We start from the raw sequence: 18,983 nt of genomic DNA on the forward strand, positions 1-18,983 counted from the left end.
TCCATGAGTTCTTGGATAAATCAATATTCAAGCAAGGGGAAGTCTCTGACTGCTGAAGGCGGGTTTTTCCATGAAATCGTTGTGGATTTTCGGAACTAGTGGAAGTAGCCATGCTGTATTTGTACTGCATAGGCTAAGTCTAAATATGGTTATGATTTCTAAGCCTACATAAGGATAGGGTGATTTATACCTATGTATGGGCATGAATCGGAAAAATTACACTAGGGTCTTAAATTCATATACAACACCCACTCCACTTTATTATGTTTTAACATTACTAAATTATTAAGCACTAAAACATTTCTAAAGAATGTGTTTACAATCCCACCCACAATACACAAAATGCATTTGATAAGGTTGCACATGAAAAATTAGCATTTGTACAGTACGCATTTAAGAATAGTGTTTTCATACAAAGTATAAAGCATGGAAGCATTAATTCTAACTAAATCAGTAATAAAATGTACATTCATGAAATGGCTCTTAATAACAGAAAAAAAGGTCGAGACCATCCAATAGCAGAATAATATACTGTTTTGGTTTTGAGGACAAGGTCATATATTGTCTCTAGGAAGTATTCAAAAGGAATTTCTTGTTCTCTAAGAATAGTTCTACTTTAAGCAGATTACTTTGTGCCAAAAAAAAATATATATATATTTTTCAAGTTCTTTGGGAAAAAGTCAAAATTAGCCATAGAAAAATAGAGTTCCAAAGGCTTTTGGAAGTATTGTTATGAAAAGTGAAGGCCAAATTCAGAGTTATTCTCGGAGTCAGGAGAAAACATCAGATCGTCTAAGCTGGCAAAGAAATCGTCTACCACAGTAGGTGAAAGTGGAACTACTTCATTAAGTAGATCAATTGTGCACAGATGAGAAGCATCGATGTCAGCGTCAGTTGTCGCGTTAGCAATGTTCACAGCAGATGGTACCCGTGTGCCTGTTGATCCGCGTATCTCACCTCCTGTTGGATTCGCTGGTGAGATCTCAATGAATGCCATCATCAGGATTGGGAGCTGTTGGGGGCAACACAACACGTGAGCCGTTACCGGACCCAGTAATGCGTCTGCTTCCGTTGGCGCAACCGATGGTAGTGTTAGACAAACATCTAACACGCATTCCTCTCCACAAAGCAGGCATCGTAGAACTGGTAAGATGCAATCTTGCCAGATTGGTCTGAATGAAAGGAACCATGTGGTATTCAGATCTGTCAAATGAGCCAAGCCAAGGACCTGTGTTATTCTGTCACAGTATCTCATCGCCTGTAGCGCATGTTCCATGCCGGCTTGGGCATCGTTGGTTGCCGGATTTGCCAAAACAGAGCAGTAGGAATAAAAATAAGATCCCTGCTACGAGTCCCAAAATGAGAGGCAGGCCGCCGAACACAGAGTGGACGAAATTTGGAAAAATGCTGAGGACTGCTTCAAATGGTGCTAACAGCCCCGAAAAATCATCTTAAATACATGTGCAATACCGCTGGTATCAGACATGTTTAAGATTTGACCTAACATTTCTGCGAAATGTACTGGGCAGTTGGTTGATAATAATGCATGTATCTCTGCAGAAGTCCTTGCAACTTGACCCTGCCTGCAGGTAGGTCGCCCCCCTGCCGCTACACGGTCCTCCCGTGTCGCAGCCCCTGTGTAGTGCTGCCGCCTGCTTGCCGCCCGCTTACGCTGCCCCTGCTCACTTCGCGTGAGCCTGCCGTCCCTTTCCCTCCTCTAGGCTCTACCCCTGTCTCCACTGCCTGCCTACTTCTGCTGATCGTTGCCCTTCGTGCTACCCGCTTTGCCTCTGTTCCCTGGTCTTTACCCCTGCTTCATTTGCCTCTCTGCTTTTGGTGAGTGTGCCCTTGTGCCCCCCGGTTTTGCCTGTGCCCTGGTGACCCTGTTTTCATTTCTGTGACCCGTTTTTGTACATCTGTGCCCCTTCTGTGCCCCTTGTGCCCCCCTTCTCCTGCCTCTGTGTCTTCATACTTCTGTGCCCCTTTATCCCCCCGTTTTAGCCCTCTGTGCCCCTCTGACCTCTGTACCCCCTCCCCCCACCTTTTTTGCCTTCTGTGTACTCCCCCCGGTGCCACCTTCCCGTCGCTGCCTCCCTGCGGCTACGCCCCCCACTGTGCTATTGGCCACCCCGCTCCCGCCTCCCAGCTGCTCCTCCATACCACTTCCCCCTCTCTCCCCCCTCATATGTAAGCAGCGCAGCGGCCGCGCAGTGGACGCACGCAGCGGGCCCGCCTAAGGCAAGCCCGTCTGCGCCCGTCCGCGCCTGGACCGTGCCCAGCGCCAGAACCCCTGGCCCCCGCCGGATCCAAGCTACCCGACTGAGATACGACCCGGCCACCCTCAACGCACTCAACACCGGACGACCACCCGCCTGCTACCGAGCCACCCCAAAGCGAACTCACGGACCCTTCACCTGCCAAGCCTGCATATTTTCCTGAAACCGAACCTGCACCCCACCCACCGGACTCAGCAACAACAACAACCACCACCTCAAGTGCATCCTCCTCAACACCCGCTCCGTCCACAACCACGCCATCGAACTCTGGGACCTCCTCGACACAACAACACCAGACGTCGCCTTCCTCACGGAAACCTGGATGAACGCCTCCTCAGCCCCCGACATCGCCATTGCCATCCCGGCCGGCTACAAGATCACTCGGAGGGACCGCACCAACCAAACCGGAGGAGGAATCGCCATCATCCACAGAAACACCATCAGCATCATGACCAACGCTGAAGACACACTCTCCTCCGCCGAACACCTACACTTCCAGATCCACACCGACCTTCAAACCACTCTCAGAGGAACTCTCATCTACAGACCCCCGGGCCAGCGCACACAATTCAGTGAAACCATCGCCGACTTCATCAGCCCGCACGCCCTAGCTTCACCAGAATACATCCTCCTAGGGGACCTGAACTTCCACATGGAGAACATCAACGACAGCAACACCACCATCCTACTCGACAACCTCGCCAACCTCGGACTCAAGCAACTGGTGGACACACCCACCCACCGTGCCAGCCACACGCTCGACCCCATCTTCTCCGCCAGAAACCACGTCTCTTCAACCACTCCACCGGACTACACTGGACTGACCACAGCTGCATCCACTTCACCTTCAGGAAGACTACATCCCACCACCACACGCAAATGATCCCCCGCAGATGCTGGAGCAAAGTCACCGCAGACCAGCTAACCACATCACTGAGCCAAAACCCTCCTGCCAGCACAACTGACACCAACGACACTGCCCACAATTTTGCACAGTGGATCACCAACTGAGCCGATGACCTCGCTCCACTGAAGAACCCCCCAAGCCTGACCGGCAACAGAAAAACCTTATGGTTCACAGACGCCCTCAAAGTCGCAAAGAAATCCTGCTGAACCCTCGAAAAAACCTGGCGCCACAAACGAACCTCAGAAAACATAACATCCCTCAAGAACGCCATCCGCGAATACCACCAGATGATCCGCACCACCAAAAGGACATCGTACAAAGAGCGGCTGGACAACAACACCCACAACAGCAAGGAACTCTTCGTCAAAGAGCTCTCCAACCCTAGCGCCAGCAACAACGACATCACACCATCACAGGAACTCTGCTCCTCCCCCCTCAACACGTTCTTCCACCGCAAGATCACAGACATACACTACAGTTTCGGATTCTAGTCTACGCCTTTAGCCACCAAACCTACGACCCCCACCACCATCCTCGACGCTTGGACCGCCACCAGCACTGGAGACACCACCCACGTCATGAACACCATCCACTCGGGCTCCCCCTCTGACCCGTGCCCTCATCATATCTTCAACAAAGCCGACACCATCATCGCACCCCACCTCCGGAACATCATAAACAGCTCCTTCACTTCAGCCACCTTCCCTGAAAGCTGGAAACACGCAGAGATCACAGCCCTTCTGAAGAAACCCACAGCGGACCCCACAGACCTCAAGAACTTCTGCCCTCAAGAGATGCCTTCTCCCCTTCCCGGCTAAAGTCATTGAGAAAATAGTCAACATACAGCTGACTGCATTTCTCAACTCGCTCGACCCATCCAAGTCCGGATTTTGAGCCAACCACAGTACCGAGACCGCCCTCATCGCAGCCACCGATGACATCAGGACCCTGATGGACAACGGAGAAACAGCCGCTCTCATCCTCCTGGACCTCTCGGCAGCCTTTGATACCGCACCCTAATAACCCTCCTCTACAACACTGGGATCCAAGAAAAGGCCCTGGACTGGATCACCTCGTTCCTCTGCAACAAAACCCAACGAGTCTGCCTCCCCCCTTCTGCTCGGCGGCTACGGAGATCATCTGCAGCGTACCCCAAGGATCCTCGCTCAGCCCAACCCTCTTCAATATCTACATGAGCCCCCTCGCCGCCATCGCACGCAAACACAACATCAACATCATCTCCTACGCCGACGACACACAACTGATACTCTCCCTCACCAGAGACCCAGCCACCGCCAAAACCAACTTCCAGGAAGGAATGAAAGACGTCGCAGAATGGATGAAGCACAGCCGTCTGAAGCTCAACTCTGACAAGACGGAGGTCCCCATTCTCGGACAATCCCCATCAGCCTGGTACGACTCCTGGTGGCCCACGGCGCTGGGCACCACTCCGACAACCACGAACCACGCACGTAACCTGGGATTCATCCTGGACTCCTCCCTCACGATGACCAAGCAAGTCAACGTCGTCTCGTCCTCATGCTTAAACACCCTACGCATGCTCCGAAAGATCTTCCGGTGGATCCCCACCGAAACCAGAAAGACGGTCACCCAGGCCCTCGTCACCAGCCGACTGGACTACGGGAACGCCCTTTACGTTGGAACCACAGCCACACTGCAGACCCGCCTACAGCGAATACAGAACGCCTCCGCACGACTCATCCTCGACATCCCCGCCAGAGCCACATATCGGCCCACCTAAGAAACCTGCACTGGCTCCCTGTCAACAAGAGGATCACGTTCAGGATGCTCACCCATGCACACAAAGCACTCCACAAAAGCGGCCCGAATACCTCAACATCCGCCTCTTGTTCTACACCCCGACCCGCCAGCTGTGATCCGCCAGCCTCACCCTCGCCACCGTCCCTCGTATCCGAAGAACCACCACCGGAGGAAGATCATTCTCCTACCTGGCGGCCAAGACATGGAACTCCCTCCCCGCACACCTACGACTGACCCAGGACCCAGGACCATCTCACCTTCAGGAAACGCCTCAAGACCTGGCTCTTCGAGCAGTAGCAGCCCCCCCCCCCTCCCTCCAGCGCCTTGAGACCCTCACGGGTTAGTAGCGCGCTCTATAAATGTTAATGATTGATTGATTGATTGATCATACGTTTCTCTAGACAAGGTCAGTGGCACAGTTTTTTGCAAAAGAATGGCTTTCATTCTGCTTAAAGTATCAATTCGTATAGAAGAGATATTCAGTGAAGGTCATAACGCCGACTCCCTGTCTGTCTTACTTTTTGGATACAATACTTGCATACAACAAGCGACCCTGGCTGACACACTAACTTGATACGCTTTTCCTGGCAACATGTCACAACAGCTGTGATCATTGAGCATAACGTAGCTGCAATTGGAAAGCTGCCTGAAAACTGGTTCTATCACCGCTGCTGGTGAACCGTGCAGTTATTTGAAGAACTCTCACAGGCTCCGTGTAAATTAATACCTTCGCATAAAAGTTTACCGCTTAGTGAGTTTTTACAATTTTTACTACTAAGAAACACTTCCTTTCCCCCACTCCAACATTTGTGTGTGTATGGCAAATTCCAGGTTGACTTAATGTATCCTTTACCCAACCTTTCATACAGGCCTGCTGGTATATGTTGTAAGCAATACTGAAATTGGAAAATCGTCACTGGTATTGTGATGTAGCCATGTATTATCCATTCCAAGACCAGTTTCTCAGAAACGGTTAATGGTAATCTTTCGAGTTTTTCAATGCTCAGCACCGTATAGTCAGCTCCTCTTTGTGCCAAAGAGATTTTGTTTATCTGTAAGGTCAAAGACAGTAAACAATGACGTGGTATTGATTAGACGTCATGGCACGTAGCCTGGATGCAGATTTTGTAACGTCCAGCCTAGCCGCATTATAGAACGTAGTTGAGACTGGCCAAGTTGTAACATTAGCAAGTCCTGCTCTATTATGTCAATGGCAGATGATACAATGCTGTCCAAAGAATAAATTCTGGAGGACAGAGTCGTTAACCCATTGTCAACTACAGAGTGAGCTTTCTCTAAATTAATACAATCAATTTCTCGTTTTTTTTCTGCAGTTTCCATTTGCATGACTTTCCATGCTTCGTTGTAAGCAGAATATATACCAGCGTATATGAAACGTTTTTGACGTGGTTTACGAGTTCCAAGTAAGAAGTCTCGTAAATCAACGCCTTCTTTAAGTAAAGTTAAGTGTTGTTTAATTTCTGGAAGTGTGGATTTCTGTAGCCACTCAAGGCATAGTTTTCCTACACTGTATGTTGTAACTATCCCTGGATGTTGTCTCTGGGAATATCTTGGATCTAGCCTAGTTACTGTGAACCCTTGTGTTTTGTTCAGGAATCTATCTTGACATTTATTCGTGTCTGTGGGCCAGATTAACAATTTTTTCCAATCAGGATTAGTTCTGTTCTGTTGTAAAATCTGTTTTACGTCTACCTCCTCATCTGCAGTACCATTACTGTCAGGTGTGGCTTTAGGTATGGACGTTTTGTTTAAATCTTTTATCTTAGCTAAGCCAAGACAAGATGTCTGTTGTACAGTCTCATTTAAAAACATTATTTGTTCTGGGATAATGCAGGCTCTGAATAAGGCTTCTAAACCTTGTACCTGCCAGTCCTTTGTGCCCCAAACAGTTTTTGTCTCAATGTTGTCTTTCCAAAAGTTAAAACCTAATGTAGACAGCTGAGCATAAAAGTTTGCAGAATAAATTTGTTTGGTATTGGTCAGCATGTTTTTTATTCCTGTCTTATTCACATTTTTTAAATAAAACGTTTTTGGATTTGTGACCTTAAAACCTGAGAAGTATGGAAACTTTTCATAAAATGTTTTTGAGCTGCCCTTTGGCGGTGTTGGACAATGTTCCGATTGATTATAAGTAAAAACATTTCTTGGGTTTGCAGATTTGTGCAAATAATGGTGACCATAATGATTAAAACAATACATTTGTTCATAATCTGATGAACCTTCTAAGTATTCATGTTTAGAGAATTTAGCTGACATTTCCAAATCTGTCATCATATTATTGACAGTTTCAAAGTCTCAATCATCAGAAAATGTGCTGGGAGAGACAAAGTCACTCAAAGAAACCGTAAACTGGTGTGGAATCTTTAACAGTTCCACCGGGCCATAAATGTCATTATCAGTTGTGTCCCATGCTATACCACTAGGTATAGGAACGGCTGAGATGTTCACTGATGACAGGTCTCTTTGTTCACGATGAGATGATTTGTGAGGTTTCAGGAGCAAGTTGATGTTCTTACTTGCTGTGTCCATTGTACTGTATTTTCCATCTATCATCTTTCCCAAACTTAAAACAAGAATGAGCCAGAGCTGGAGAAAAAATTCACCTAACACAATCAAAAACTTAACCCATGGTGAATCAAGATATGTATTTTCAGAGCCAGTTCTGTCAATTGTTGGGATGGCATCCGGATTTTTGGGAATCGTTGGAGCTGTTTCTTCCTTTGTCATATCAGTATAGTCAGAGGCTATATCATTGTAGACAGGTGTTTCTTGACGAACTGTTATTTGGGTTTCTATGGCTTTGTTGCATAGTCCTTGTTTTCTCACTGCAGGTTTATCAAAGGTGATAAGTCTTTCAGTTTGAACCTCTTGGATTGTAGCAAGATTTGGTCATCTGCTACATCTTGGGCGTCCACTGGGCCTACTACTCATTATCGGCCACATGATGTGGTTTGACCAGGTCGATGGATACGATTCTGTTCTCCCTTTTTCCAGCAAGGGGTGGTAGTAACACTGATCTTGTTCCGTGGATTGCTAAGACAGGTACTGCTTTTCTGTAAGAAGGCCCAAATTCCTTCTTCACCGCGATCTTTTCCCTGACTAGATCCCCAATCTTTGGAATCCAGACAGATCTTCCTGGGACAGGTGGCTTTTCTTCAGTGGTCGTTTGCTTTTTTGTTGTGTTACTCAGACTTCTTCTTGTTTCATTTAAGTCCTGTAAAACAGCCAAATGGTCTTTGAAATCAAAGGGTTTTTGTTCCACCACTGAAGTGTGACAATCAAGATCCTGGATGAGAATTCTAGTACCAAATAGTAATTCATATGGAGTGATTCCCCCCAGAGAATTTCTTGGCACATTATTAAGACTATGTTGGACATTAGATGTTTGACCCACGCGTCACCCGAACCTAATACCCTAGCTGTTATAGATTGCTTTATGTCACGGTTTTTTCTTTCCACTACCACATTTCCCTCAGGATGCAATGGACTTGAGTACCGCAATGCAACTCCCAAGCTAGCCATGGCCTCTTTGTAAGCTTGAGAGCTAAACGCAGGACCCTGGTCAGAATGTAGTGTCCCGATTGCGTATGTGCCGATAAAGACTCGCAAATCTTTTATACGAGTTCGGGTGTCAGCCGAGCGCTGAGGCCACATCCAAATGAATCTTGTCCTAATATTTGTGGGACCGCAGTCGTCCATGGTGATGTCTGCGTGTTGAAAGTATAATGCTGTCTAACAGTGGTGTCTGTACTGGGCTGGCTACACTGTAGTCAGGTACCTGGTGACTTTCAAAGCTATGATCTCTGTAACGGGTATCACAGTTAATTCCGAATTTGTAAACTTCGACGCTCATTCCCGGCCACCAGTACATCTCTTCTAATTCTATTCGAGATTTTAAGATCCCTCGGTGTGTCAGACCCTCTCCCATATGTGCTTCGTAAACCAAAGCACCTCTCTGGTTCCTGTTTGGTATTATTCTATCCCCCACTCCAGGGATTCGAGCAAAAGGAACGGAGTGTGCATCAATTATGTATGTACATCCGAGTGGATAATTTAGAGGTAACGCTGCATAGCTGCCTTTCATTGAGGCATTTACTGCTAGCATTGTTTCCCCATCTATTTCTGTTTTTGAACGAGTGATTGCAGCTACGGAAGCCGTTTGCTCAGCTGCCTTCGCGGCCTCATCAGCCAATGAATTCCCTGCAACGTGAACGCCATCACGCTGATGACTGAGTGTATGAATCACGTAAGTCTTTTGTAGTTCTTTTTGTAAAAGAACTACCTGATCCCAGAGCATTTTATGCTTAATTGTGCCACCTTTTGCATCTTTGAACCCGTTTTGAACCCAGTTCTGAAGATATTCATTTTAAGACTGGACGCAGTAATACGAATCGCACACTATGAGTGTGGGAAATTCGCGATTGGTATTTTCAAGCGCCATCTTGTAAGCCTGTAGTTCAGCTCACTGAGCTGTACAGTCTCAGAGTGATTGAGTTTTAGTGACCATTGGTCTAAATTTACCTTTGCGCCAGCGACCTTTAACAATCGCGCACGCAGCACTATAGACTTGTTTACCCCCAATTGCGGGTTGTGCTGAGCCGTCTGTATAGATTATACATCCGTAATGTTCTAAACGCAGAATTTCGGTCGGCAGAGGACATTCATGTTTGTATTGAAGACATTCTTGTGTCTTCAAGTATGGGTCAAGAACGTATTCAACGTCTGTTGCAGCAAGAGAGTTAACCCATTGTATCCATCTTGGATGTAAAGCCTTAGCATTTGGAATGCCCGCTTTTGTCACTGCCTCTAAAGCAGGTACAGGTGTAATGATCATTATGCGTTTACCCTGCGCGATAGCTCTCGCTTTTGCTACTGCAGTTTGAACCGCTGTCAGAATCTTTTCTGTAGAAGTGAATTTCATTTCAGATTGTGTGTACAAGTGTGACTTGTAAGCTATTGGTACCTTTTCACCTTCATTAAAGGTTAGGTATGTGATTCCGCATCTCCCTGGGATGATTCGGATTACAAGATTGCGCACGTGTCTGTAATTGTGTTTTTGTTAACATGTCTGTTTGCACTGATTGCAAAATGTCTGTGTGTTCTTGAGTCCAATTAGTTGATTTGAAATCAGGTTTTATTAGTTCGTAGCGAGGTCTAACCCTTTCTGCGTAATTTAGAACATAAGTTCTTCCAAAATTCAGGAAACCTAGAATTGACTGTAAGTTTTTCAGCGTTTCTGGAGGTTGAAGCAGCGCACATTTCTCTAGAAAGTTGGCTGCCAGGCTTTTGCCTTCACTTGATAACTCGTATCCTAAGGATAGGATGTTGAGGTGGGCAATTCGTGATTTCTTAAAATTGAATTTGTACCCTTCAGAAGCGAACCCAAGTCTTATGGTGTTCACTCTTTTCAAGTGCACGTCCAAATCATCATCTGTAAGATAGATGTCGTCGACATAAGATAATGCCTCATCATCATACTTTTGTAGTAACTCTGTTACTCTGGCTGAAAATAAACCTGGACAATTCTTGAATCCCTGGGGGAGACGGCAAAATTGTCTCTGTGTCCCCATTATTGAGAAAGCGGTCAAGTACCTACTTTCTGGTGCAATGGTTTTGACAGAAGAAACCGTTAGAAATATCTTATGTGGTTTTATACTTTTTACGCACATTGTTATTCATTAGTGCTGCACTGTGTGCATTTTGAACTGCAAAAGTTTTGCAACAAGAGTTTAAGTATCTGTAGTCCAAAACTAGACGATATGAATTGTCTGGTTTGGAGACAGGAAACAAAGGATTGTTCATGGATGAGGTGCATGTTTCAATCACCCCTTGATATTCAAGTTGATTTAAAAGCTCCCTGGCCTGTTTTTTAGCTTCCTGTTTAACAGGATATTGCCTTTTCATTGTTGGTTGAGTTTTTAACTGGATTTTATGGTGAGGAGAATCCTCATCCCATCCTATGTGATTTTTGTATAATGCTGGAGCCTGGGCTACAGACCATTTTCTGGCATAGGTGTATTCTTTATGAATTGGAATGTGATTAGAGACGGCTGGCATAATTGTCTCTTTGCCATGTGGGCACTCCCTGACAGATTCTGATGGCCAGTCTTGTTCAGCTAGAAGAATGTCATAACCCTTAGATAGCTTCTCCCAAAAGAGTGCTTTTATTTTCCTAGTTATGTTCCCCTCCATCTGGAGTGTTACTTCATATAAGTTATGGGGTACACTAACCCTGGTATCGGCAGTTTCAACCTGAATGCATTCATTCAAGTCCACAGTCTCCAGATGATCCTTCAGGATCTTGCGAGCTATGGTGACTTGCTACCTTCTTCTTGGTGAATTGAGTTTTCTCATTTTTTGGAAAGTGCTGTTCGTCTTTGGACTTCATGCGGTCTTTTTGTTCCGATCGTCCTCTTCTTTCGGATTTCTGCGAGGAAGTCTGAAAGGTACGAGAGAAATGTGTATCAATATCTTGATATCTATCAGGTTTTCTCAAATTATCCCTATTTCTGAGGTTATATCTCTTTTCAGGGGGCTCCTGTTGAGGAGACCTTCCTCTGGACTGAGAACGCTTCTCTTTAGGAAGTGTCTGTTTGGTGTTTTCCCACTTCTTCTTAGGAGTAGTGAGATTATTTTTAATAAAAACTTATTCAGGATTTTCAGTTAGTTGGGGTTTTACTGGTTTCCCGCCCAAATTATCTCTACCTAGTTCTTCATAGGATTTTTCAATAATTCTGGCAAGCTTATACGGTTGCTCAGTAATATCTGTCTCTTTTAGTTTTTGGCGGATCGCCACGGATGCTGCTTCACCTTTAATGTTGGCTAATGGAATAGCCGAGACCTGTATGAAATCTTTTAGTAACTTCATACCAAGATTTAAGGCAGTTTCTGGACCGTATTCATTTTGAATCTGTCTTAGAACGTCTGGTATTACTGCCATAGACGGAACACCATGTGTGTTTTTGTGTAGATTGAAGCAAAGACTGAACGCCAAGTGTCGCAGTCCTCTACGTGTGGTGCAATCCCCATTGGTAGACAGATTGTCAGAATTCTGTGTTTCTCATGAGGTGTACTATCAGGGAATAGTGCCTCTATTTGAGTATTTTATTGTGCTAACCAGAACGGAATTTGTTCCCTTTTTGCGGGCAATTTACCGATTACTGATTGTATAGTCTGTGGTGTAATTTTGTTTGTGTTCCCCTGATGAGGGGTGTGCTGTGGAATTCTTACAGCAGGTTAGACCGGTAAAGCCTGCTTGACATATTGAACCAATTGTCTATGTATTTTAATTAGCTGTTTTAGCTGAGCTAATAGTTCTGGACCTGTCATTCTTTCAATGTCAGGATGTGGTGTATAGCTGGCTAGTACCTGCCATGTTGCTCCTGGTCTACCTAGTGGACCAAGCCTGGTAATGTGATTTTGATGTTGTAGGGCACCATTAAACCAGAGGTGATGCTCTTGGTAAGTTAGTGGAATTTCAACGTCCTCGAAAGGAACGTATTCCACTGGAGGTTCCTCTACTTTGTAGTAGTGGAACACGTGTGTTACTGGATTTGCTGCAGGAAATGGACTCCATGAATAAAATACCTCTGTCTGCCATTATTCATGTGCCTCTATAACAAATATTACTTTACCACCTCTCGATGATACTCCATTATTTATGAGTTTGTAAGTTATAGTTTTTCTTACATTTACCGGGATGATTATAGCATCCGGGTCATTATCCGGCCTATTTCTGTCATCTAAAACTGCTTGAGCCGCAGCTCTGGAGCTGGATTTCACAGTCAATGCACATATCACACCCACTTTTTGCAACCTTCTCAGTGATAAATCAGGCCCCAAGTTAAACAGAAGGATTAGGGTTACTTACGGATGCAGGTAGCTGTTGCATTCCACTCATTGTCGTCACTCCGTTGTTTTTTTCTACACTCTATTTGAGGCGGTGAAGGCTGATACTCATCGGAGCACATCACTTGTACCACGTCTCCACGGTCGTACCACGGTTTGTAGAGAGAGAGGGTAAAAAGTGACCTTTGTGTGGCTGGATTTCTGCATTTCTCTGAAAAATAAAAGTAACATAAGATGTAGAGGAGCATCAGAGTTCCAGGTGTGTGAGACAGGGAGCTCTTCTTCGTGCACATGTTGCAGTGATACAGAGGAATTGTGGTTATAGAACAGGAGGCATTTCTTTAAATGTTGGAGATTTCAATTCAAAATATACCAGATTTTTTGGCGGTGGGGCTAAGTGGTGGGCCGTGGGGGGGGGCCTCCATGTACTTTGCAGTGGGGCCCCCTCAGGTTTCGTTATACCACTGGGTTACTTACGGATGCAGGTGGGTGTTGCATTCCACTCATTGTGGTCACTCCTTTGTTTTTTTCTACACTCTATTTGAGACGGTGAAGGCTGATACTCATCGGAGCACGTCACTTGTACCACATCGCCACGGTCGTACCACGGTTTGGAGGGAGAGAGGGTAAAAGGTGACCTTTGCGTGGCTGGATTTCTGCATTTCTCTGAAAAATAAAAGTAACAGAGTGTAGAGGAGCATCAGAGTTCCAGGTGTGTGAGACAGGGAGCTCTTCTCCGCACACAGGTTGCAGTGATACAGAGGAATTGTGCTTATAGAACAGGAGGCTCCATCCGCCCCCCCTTCCCCACAGACACACACACTCTTTCACTCACTCATTGTAAACAAGTCCATGGTGGAGTAAGACCGGGGACCTGAGCCTTAAACCTTCCAGAGGTTCTGGCGGGCACATTTCCTACCATGACAGGTTTGTCTCTTGCTCAGAGGGTGGGTTGTCTCTACAGAAGGGATGCCGGGGATTCTTCCGTAATGTAAAACAGTATGGTGCATTCATGATAGCAGATATAGTGAAAGCAGCAGTTTTAAATCCCAGAGGACAACACCTTCTAGACCAGCTCTCCCCAAACCTTTTAGACAAACGTCTGTGACCCGCATGGCTTTAACGGACATGAGGCGGGTGATTTTTGAAAGTCATAGTAGACCTGCTTTCAAAATGCTGTGAATTACCAGAATACCAAACTCTTTTGACTTTTCCTTCCATTCCTCTCTAAAAGCAATTTTAACAACCTTGACCACGCCCTTCGACATGTCCTAATGGACCGTGGCCAAAGTAAAGATCTGCCCTTTTCAGAGTGGGTGCTGGCCTGTGGCACCTGTTCACTAAAATCACCAGGCTTCGGAGAAATCTTGGTGTTCATACCAGTGATTCTAGCAAATGTGAGTAACCCCTTCTGCAGCAGAGTATTGGGTAAAGGCCTCGCATTCATTTTCATGTTAAAACGAGGCCCAGTGGTGCATTTTGGACGAATTAACTTGTTTCAATAATTGTGTATCATTCCGAGGCTATGATGCAGATAAATCAAGCCTTCAAGATGGCTGGCAAAAAAGTTACGGCTGTCTAATTGTTTCCTTCTAGTTCACACATTAACAAATTGAGTTTCAACTAATATTTTATGACAACTCATGAGGTTAATCCTGTGACTCTTCAACTGAAGTTACCTTGCATCTGATAAATTCATCTTGACTTCCAGTCTCTCAATTTAAAATAGATACTTTCCTGTTCTCAGTCTGTTTTTGTTGTGAATTCCAGTGGGTGCTTTGCCAGTGTTTTTCAATGTTTAATACTTTTTGCAACATTCAAAAATAATACTTTTTCAGTGTTTATAAAGAAAATGTGCCTTTATTTCCTTCCTTTCCTCTTTTATTCCTATTGTCAATTCTACTTTCATTCTTTCCTGCTCTCAACTCCATTCTCTGTGCACTTTCGTCTTTCAAGTAATGTTCCATTGATTCGCTCACCTCCATGCCTGTCTGATATCCTGCACTCACACACCATTTTCCAGCATTCCCCAGGTCAAAGATGTAACTAGATGGGGATTTATATTTGTACCACATTAAGATTTGATTGGAACAAATAAAAGGTTACCTATGTTCCTTCCGAACTGTTCTTCAGGCAAATGACAAAGGTTGGCTGAATTAATATTTTCTACATAAGATATAAAATATATATTTCATGGACTGCTCGGTAGTCTGTTATTGTAAACTAGTTTCACATTGCCCTGTTTTTTGTTTTGAGATACCAAGAAAGGACTAGGAGAATAAATGCATTATTGCTGTCTGATCTCAGCCTATTCCTTCTCTACCTGGTCACACGGGAGAAGCCAGCTAAGGAAATAATATGCATACTTTTAGCTACAGGCCTTTGGTGACAGCAGGCTGTGCTCCACTATGGAGGGGTGATACCCCGAAACCTGTCCCTGGATGCATGTTTCTGGTCCAGGGAGGGCCTGGCCTGGCAGTTCGAGCAGGACTGTTCCCATGAGGCACAGGGTCAAGACTGATTTCCATATGGCTGTGTCTAAAGTGGAATGGCGTGGCGTGCAAACAAACAAAGGATTCAACCCAGATCAGTGACTGGGGGTGAGTGTTTGATTTGTTCACCATTGCGCCCATCATCAGTTCTTTTTGCCTCTAAGGAGCAGTAGGTAAGATAGTAAAGAAACTTCATGACATGCAGGATGCCTTGGGTTATTTGCCTGTGCAGTTCACATTGTGATTGAAATTTATTGTACATTGTTGGGCTTTGCCTGCGGAAATGTGTGCTTATCTGAAAGCCAGCAAAAGGGCAGCTAACCATTGATTTTGACCAAAATGCATGCCCTGTGTTTATTTCAAAGCAATACAGGGACTCTGCTCTTGCCAACTGTCAAATCAAATCAGGTGTTTGTTAAGCGTGACTACTCACCCGTAAGGGTCTCAAGGCGCTGGGGGGTGTGGGGAGGGGGGTGGGGAGGTTGCAGGTTCCAGTCCATCAAGGAGGGGGTCTGCCAAAGAGCTAAGTTTTGAGGTTTCTTGCGAAGATGGGGGGCGATGTTATCTGTCTGAGGTAGAGTGGAAGGTCATTCCAGGCTCTGGACACGCGGAAGGAGAAGGGGCAGCCTCCCGATCTGGTCTTTCTGGTGCGGGGGACCATGGCGTAAGAGAGCAGGGCAGATCGTAGGATCCTTTGCGGTGCATGGAATTTGAGTCCGCTGTTCAGGTATGCTGGTTCGGTGTCGTGGAGGCCCTTGTGAGGTTGGGTTAGCATCTTGACGGTGACTCTAGCTTCGATGGGGAGCCAGTGGAGTGTGTGCAGGTGCTGGGAGATGTGGCAGTGTCTTGGCAGGTTGAGGACGAGTCTTGCGGTGGCATTTTGGATGTTCTGTAGCTTGCAGGTGAGGTTTTTGTTTATTCCGGCATAGAGTGCATTGCCGCAGTCGAGCCTGCTGGTGACCAGGACGTGAGTGACGGTCTTTCTGTGTTCATGGGGATCCATTTGAAGGTCTTACATAGGAGGCGAAGGGTGTGGAAGCAGGAGGATGAGACGGAGTTGATTTGGCGGTCCATTTTGAGCCCTGAGTCCAGGATCATTCCCATGTTGCATGCGTGGTACATGGGGTTGGGCGGGCTTCCGAGGGCGGGGGTCCCCAGGTGTTGTTCCAGGCGTCTGGGTTTGGTCCCATGATGAGTACTTCCGTTTTGTTGGTGTTTAGTTGTAGGCTGCTAGTGTTGGGTTCGTTTGATAGGGAGAGGATGAGTTGGGTGTCATCTGCATATGACACAATGTTGAGTCCGTAGGTTCTGACGATGGGGGCGAGCAGAGTTATGTAGACGTTGAAGAGCGTAGGGCTGAGGGAGTACCCCTGGGTGGCTCCGCAGGGGGTAGGTGTAGGGTCTGAGAGGAAAGGGGGGAGTTTGACCCACTGCGTTCTGTCGGAGAGGAAGGAGCGATCCAGTCGAGGGCCTTGTCTTGGATCCCTGCGTCGTGAAGTCTGCGTATTAGGGTGCGGTGAGAGACTGTGTTGAACGCTGCTGAGAGGTCAAGGAGGATGAGGGTTGCTGTTACTCCTTTGTCCAGTAATGTACGGAAGTCATTTGTTGCGGCGAGTAGGGCGGTTTCCGTACTGTGTTTTTTTCAAAATCCTGACTGGGAGGAGTCGAGGATGTTGTGCTCTTCGGTGAATGTGGCGAGTTGGCTGTTGATGGCTTTCTCAATGACTTTCACTGGAAACGGAAGCAGGGAGATGGGTCTGTAATTTTTGAGGTCGGTGGGGTCCGCCAAGGGTTTCTTCAGGAGGGGGTTGATCTCAGCGTGCTTCCAGTCGTCAGGGAACAAGGCGGTTGCCAGGGAGCGGTTTATGGTGTGGCAGAGCATAGGTGCGATGGTGTTGACGGCTCTGTTGAAAATGTGGTGGGGGCAGAGGTCCTCGGGGGCCCCCCGAGTGGATTGACTCCATTGTCTTCATTGTGTCTATGGTGGTGAGGGCTGTCCAGTTGTCGATCACTGGCTTCAGGGTGTCGGGTGGTTAATGAGGGTTCAGTGTATTGGTTGTCTTCGTCGAAGTTGGCGTAGATGCTCTTGATTTTGTGGTGGAAAAAGGTGCTGAGTTTGTCGCAGAGGTCTTGTGAGGGAGGGATGTCGGTGAACTCGTTTGGTGGGTTGGGCGAACTCCTTGATGATGTTGAAGAGTTCTCTGCTGTTGTGTGCATGAGTGGAGATTCTGTCTTCAATCGCTTTTTTCCCCGTTTTTCTGATGAGTTGGTGGTGGGCGTTGGTGGCAGCTCTGAAGTTGTTGTGGGCTTCTGTGGATCTGGTGTTCCTCCAGGCCTTTTCGAGGTGGTGGCAAGTGCTTCTGGACTCTCGAAGTTCAGTGGTGAACCATCCAGCTTTCTTGGCGTGGGTGTTGATGTTTTTCTTGAGGTGGGCTATGGTGTTGGCGCTGTCGGAGATCCATCTGTGCAGGGTTCGGGCTGCGGTGTTGGCGTTGTCATTTTCGGCGATGAATGGGGTGGAGTTGCAGAGTGATTAGATTAGCTGGTCGTCAGTGATTCTGATACAGTTTCCTCTTGGGAGCAGGTGTCTGTGGATGTTCTGAAGGTGAAGTGGACGCATCAATGGTCAGTCCATGGGAGTACGGTGGTGTGGCTGAAGGTGATGGAGTTTCCTGTTGTGAAGAGGGGGTCGAGGGTGTGTCCTGCTGAGTGCTGGGTTCGGTCCAATGTTGTGGAGGTTGTCCAGGAGGGATGTAGTGCTTGGGTCCAGTTGGTTGACTAGGTGGAAGTTGAGGTCTCCAAGTAGGGTGTATATGGTGGACGCGATGGCATGCGGGGAGATGATGTCTGTGATGGAGTTGGCGAAAAGTCTGCGGGGTCCAGGGGGTCGGTAGATGAGGGTTCCTCAGAGGGTGGAGGTACGACTGGACATTATCTTGACGTGAAGGTGTTCCATCAGGTCTGTGGGCTGGTCGGGGAGTGTGATCAGGTGGAGGGTGGATTTGTGGACGATGGCGATTCCTTCTCCCGGGTGGGTGGGGCGATCCATCCTGGAGATCTTGTATCTTTGGGGAATGGCGATGGCGATGTCCGGTACCGAGGTGGTGTTGGTCCAGGTTTCGGTAAAGAATGCTACATCGGGGTAGTGCTGTCGAGGAGGTCACAGATTTCGATGGCGTGTTTGTGGAGTGATCGGACGTTGAGGAGGATGCATTGCAGAGTCTTCAGAACGGTTGTGTTCTTGCGGCCATATTGCGCTGGGTCAGTGGTCTTGGCGGTGCTGCAGGTGTGCCGGCAGCGGTGACAGCTGAAGGGTCCGAGGTTGTCGGCTGGTGATGCTAGCTTGCCATTGTTGTTGCGGCCTGGGTTGAGAACATGGAGTGCCGCTGGGTCATAGCGTTGGCGATGCAGAGATCCAGGGTACCTGGCACTGGTCGCAGTCGGGTCGTGGACGGGCTTGCCTTTGGCACCCTGGCGGCGCGGCCACTGGACAGCTGGGAGGCAGGAGCAGGGAGGGAAGATGGATTGGCCCGGTCGCACTGGGCGTGCTGGGGGGGAGGGGCCGCGGAGGCAGAAGCGGCGGGGGAAAATGGGCTGAAAAAGGCAAAAGGCAAAAAGAGAGAGAAAAGTGCAAATAAGGCAGCAAAGGTGCAAGAA

General features: G+C 47.1%; 1 protein-coding gene across 1 annotated transcript in view; it reads right to left on the reverse strand.

Moving 5' to 3' along the window:
- Positions 1-18,983, reverse strand: part of LOC147726124 (receptor-type tyrosine-protein phosphatase mu-like) — a 1,369,719-nt gene that overhangs the window by 861,394 nt on the left and 489,342 nt on the right. The window contains exons 6-7 of the mRNA XM_086960227.1: positions 13,312-13,500; positions 12,857-13,045 (exon numbers count right to left, since the gene is read on the reverse strand). Of these exons, the coding sequence (XP_086816353.1) occupies positions 12,857-13,045; positions 13,312-13,500 (378 nt within the window). The remainder of the gene's footprint in view (positions 1-12,856; positions 13,046-13,311; positions 13,501-18,983) is intronic.

This window comes from Lissotriton vulgaris, chromosome 3_1 (assembly GCF_964263255.1).
Source record: "Lissotriton vulgaris chromosome 3_1, aLisVul1.2, whole genome shotgun sequence".
In the NCBI taxonomy this organism is placed as follows: Eukaryota; Metazoa; Chordata; class Amphibia; order Caudata; family Salamandridae; genus Lissotriton; species Lissotriton vulgaris.